This window comes from Fulmarus glacialis, unplaced genomic scaffold (genome assembly GCF_000690835.1).
Source record: "Fulmarus glacialis isolate BGI_N327 unplaced genomic scaffold, ASM69083v1 scaffold37611, whole genome shotgun sequence".
NCBI classification, from domain to species: Eukaryota; Metazoa; Chordata; class Aves; order Procellariiformes; family Procellariidae; genus Fulmarus; species Fulmarus glacialis.
This window is the reverse complement of record NW_009192792.1, coordinates 751-5142: the sequence shown is the minus strand read 5'-3', so window position 1 is coordinate 5142 and position 4392 is coordinate 751. Positions and strand designations below refer to the sequence as shown.

Sequence of the window (4392 nt, the reverse complement as noted above, 5' to 3'; positions counted from 1 at the left end):
GGCACCCCCTCTCAAGTGCCTTTTCTCTTATTTGTTATTCATTTATTTTTAGATTGGACCTTCGCAGTTTCCACTTGCCGTACTCGCGGATTTCCCTGGTCCCCAACGTGGGCCTGCAGGTCGCCATCTCCAACGCCTTCGCCGAGGTGGACGGGAACTGGCGGGTGAAGATGTACTTCGTGTGCGTGCCCGGCTCCCCCTCTCCCTGCTCGGGCGCTTCACTCTGCGCCTCCCTTTCTGGGTCTGGACAGGTTTTTTCTCCTCTCCCTCTCCCTTGTGTCTGGGCAGCTGTTGCTTTGCTCTCTCCAGATGTGCTGACTTGCCTTTCCCGCAGCCGGGCTGCAGCCGCTGTATTCCCGATGCACATCTGGGAGCCCCTCGCCCTGCGGGAGCCCTGCCAGGTCTCCCTCCGTGCCAGGAGACCTGGGAGCTGGCCAGGCAGTGTTTATCCTGCTTGCAAGTGGTTGGGGAGACAACGTGAAAGCCATCTCCCCTCTCGTGGCACCTGGGGGTGTGAGGGACGCTCCCTCCCAGTTGCTTGCACGGGGGAGCACCCTCCTGAGCACCCGCAGGGACAGACCCGCGCCGGGACCGGGGGTGGGCAGGGGTCGCTGCCACTCGTACAGCCACTGAGATGGACAAAACAGGGCGGGAGACAAGAACAAGGTGGACGATGGAGGAGCTGTGCTTCAACTCTCCTGCCTCTCCCCATCTCCCTCACTTGCTCTCGGCCCTCTCTGTTTAAACGTTACCTCTCCTAGTTTATGTTCCAGTGAAATTTGTTCTCCCTGAGCTTAAAAACTTTCCCAGTCTCCTCTGGATGCTCAGTACAAGGGAGAGCCTGAGCTAGATAGATCTGTCCCAAGGCTGATCTGGGGACCCTTCACCAGGACTCGGCATTGAGAAATGTCCCGTTCTGGTCCTCCTCTCCCTGCAGCCGGGACCACGGTTCGTTTGACCTGAAGGTGGAGAACGTCTATATCAAAATCAACCTGAAGCTGGGCAGCGACGCCTCCGGGAAACCCACCATTGACACCTCTGACTGCAGCACCCGCATCTCCAAAGTCCGGGTACACTTTTCGGGCAAGTTTGGGTACGTAACTTCACCGTGCGGGCCTCGAAACGCTGCTGTTAGCCCGTCTGCCGTGGGAACGTGGCTTCCAGGCCCTGGTGCAAGGAATAAGTGTTGGCATACCTGCAGTCCCTTGGAGGCCGCCCCTTCTGCCCGCAGGCTGCCTGCACTGGCCCACCACTGTCGGCTCTCTCTGGACTCTTGCGATGCACTTCTCATCCAGAGATGCAACTGAATGAACTTAAATCTGGCCTGAATTTGTCCTGCTGTGGCTGCACATTTAAGGGAGATTTAAGGCAGTCACCAGACCTGCGTGCACGTGGTTTACAAGCAGGTCTGTTTGCAAATGTAAACCCTGAGGCAAAGCTAGACACCAAACTGGTATGGGAATGACGTTCCCCAGTGTTCCGGAATCTCTAGGGTCTCCCTTTCCTGGCAAATGCTTCTGCAGCAGCCTCTGAGCTAAAGGACTCCTCTCTTTTTCTCTGCAGATGGCTTTACAACCTCTTCCATAGTGCTATTGAGTCCAGATTCCGGAAGATCCTGGAGAGCAAGGTACGTGAGCGAAGGAGGGCAGAGCTCCGGGTTTTTCTGGTAGTCTTTAGCCTTCGCTTGTAGCTGATGTGCAAGGAGGATCAGAGCACACGCAGGGATTTAACTAGAGCCAGAGCACCCGGGCGTGTTGCCGATTTGGTGAAAACCAGAGGAATGGCATTGGTAACTGCAGTCTCCGTAGCATCGTGTGGCTCAGGCTGAATTTGAAACCTGCAGCCTTTGCCAAAGCCCAGCATAATTGGTTCCTAATTAACAAAGACTTTTCTTTCCATGTGGTCAGTTAATTAGATCTTATGCCTTGGCCAAACTCACTGTAACAGAGGAAACCTGATCGCTTTGGGGAGCAATCGGGGAGAAATTCTCATTTCTGGATTTCAGACACTTGCCATCTTGTTTTAACGGGGTGCATCAGGGAGGCCCTGCCACCGTCTGCCCGGTACAAAAGCCGACATGCAGGAGACCTGCAACAAGACATGGAAACAAGCTGTTAGCAATAATTACTACAAGGCTAACTGGCAGGAGTTACAGCCTCCCTGGATGTGAACCTTGCTCAGGAAGGAAGCAGTTGGAGAACAGGCAAATCCCACTCCCGCAGCAGATCCCACCCTGCCCGGGCGCTATTCCCGATGCCAGGTAGTGGCTTTCCCCAGGCCCCCGGGAGCGGCGGCAGCAGATGGGCTGGCAGCAGGAGCGGAGCTGGGGCTCGAAGGCCTTTTCTGCTGTTTTGCCTCCTGGAAGGAGGGCAGCTCTGGGACTCCGAGGGCACCTCTGCTGCTCTGCTCCTCCTGCCTGTCCGAGCCCCCTCTGCCCAAGGCACATTTCTCAGTGCCTTTCTCCATGTGTGAGACGGCACCGGGAGCGACGGGCAGGAGAAGGCAGGGGCCGGGACCCCAAGGCACAGCCCGGTCCCAACCCAGCTCCGGCCCTGGCAGCCAACGTCTGCCTCCTGCTCTCGCTGCACGAGCCTGGACGGGGGGACCCGGTCACTGGGAGATCCCGGTCACTGGGATCAGGGCTGCGTTTGTCCGTCTGCAGCTCCGTCCTCCCAGGCAGCGATGGGGCGTTTCCAGGACAGACAGACGAATATCGGCTGGGCACAGGGAAGAGCAGGAACCTTCTGTTGATAAGGCCATGCCCAAGGCTCCGTCCCTTCTCTTCCTCCCCGGTGCTGCCCAGCCAGCGGCTGCATCGCTGTTAGCATGGTCGCTGCCCCTCCGGAGCTCTGCATCTCGCTGTCAGCTGCTGCAGGCTGGATGCCCGGTCAGACAGATGATGGCCTGATCCTGCCTGGCGGTTTCTGTGCCATTATGGGGAAAGCATTGGAAGAGAGCTTGTGCAGATTACCTCAGCCGTCTGCGGGACCGTGCCCTGCAGTCAGTTTCCTGAGTCAGTGTTTAGCCTGCAGTTAAATCCCCCACTGATGCCGAGGCTTCACCCGTAGATGACAGCGGCAGAGCGATTTGCTCTTCTGTCCTGGCAGCACGGGGCTGTAGGAACGCAGGATAGCTCTGCTTTGTCGGTGCAATTAGTGGTCCTGCCCCCGCGGGGGGGGGGTAACGCTTTCCTTCCCCTGCGGGGGTGGGTTAACGCTTTCAGTTGCTCTGCTACGGCTAAGCCTTGGCTGCTCAGCACAACTCATTCCAGCATGGGCCGTAGGAAAAGTCTGAGGGCACACGTGAGATTCTTTCCAAGGGCCTCCATGGAGCTGAGCAGTGGGTGGGGAGCTTGCTGCAAGCAGATGCTTGCAGGTATAAACCCTGCTTGTATCTTGGACACTTAATTAATGTGCTGCCTGGTGAGTAGAGACAAACATCATTGTGTGCTCCTTTATGTAAGCAGGCTTTTGCAAGGAATAAAAACGGCACCGGGCAGCAAAGCAGAGAGTGCAGCTGAAGCTTTGACCAGGGGATATGAACCGGCCGCCCCCGGCAGAGCTGCCCTTGCTCAGCTTCGCTGCCTTTCTTTGCCGCAGGTCTGTGAGAACGTGGTCAGCTCTGTGCGCAAGGAGCTCCAGCCTTACGTCCGGACCCTGCCAGGTACCAGGCGGGGGCCGCACGGGGTTTTAGGAGTGTTTCTTCCTAGCACTTTCCAGCCATGAGGACAGTGCTTTACCTTGTGCCCACTCCCCATTTCCTTGTATTTCTGCACCCAAGTTGGGGAACACTGTTATCAGCAGAGACTTGTCACTGTGCACCCCGTCCGGCTGCGTGCACAGCCTCCAGCGAGCTGTGCCCCGGAGCTGGTGGGAGCACGGGCTGCCTTAGCCGGGGGACCCAGACCATTCCTCATGTCCAGGAGTTAGTCTGTGTGGCTGAGAAACAGTCAGGAGGGAAATGTTATTTTTTGCTTCTAAACAGAAGCAAGCACACGTGAAGCTGGTACTGAGCTGTTGCACCAGGAAGCCCAGGCACAGCACTGCCTGGATGTCTGCAGAGGCAACCTGCTCCCGGCTTTCCCGTGCCATCCCCCTCTTGCTCATCCGTCTGTTCCGTGTTTTACAGTCACAGCCAGGATAGATGACATGGCTGGCATCGATTACTCCTTGGTGGCACCCCCAACTGCTACTGCCCAGTCCCTGGACGTGGACCTGAAGGTGAGAGGCTGCCCTGGGAAAGTTTGAGTTGGCTGATGCCATCGCCACAGGCGGGTGAGGAACCAGGTTTAGGTACCTCCTGCAAATGCTGTTTCCCAGCTCAGGTCAGCAGGTGAGTCCCACCACCCTCTGCTCTCCTGCTTCACCTCTCCCCCTCCTCCCAGGGCGAATT

The 4392-nt window shown here is 57.3% G+C and overlaps 1 protein-coding gene across 1 annotated transcript in view; it reads left to right on the top strand.

Annotated features, from left to right (window-relative positions):
* Positions 1 to 16: 16 nt before the first annotated feature.
* Positions 17 to 4392, top strand: part of LOC104083664 (bactericidal permeability-increasing protein-like) — a gene marked incomplete at both ends in the record, with an annotated part of 4995 nt that continues 619 nt past the window's right edge. Inside the window, 5 exons of the mRNA XM_009587215.1 lie at positions 17 to 181; positions 938 to 1093; positions 1564 to 1627; positions 3600 to 3663; positions 4129 to 4220. Of these exons, the coding sequence (XP_009585510.1) occupies positions 17 to 181; positions 938 to 1093; positions 1564 to 1627; positions 3600 to 3663; positions 4129 to 4220 (541 nt within the window). The remainder of the gene's footprint in view (positions 182 to 937; positions 1094 to 1563; positions 1628 to 3599; positions 3664 to 4128; positions 4221 to 4392) is intronic.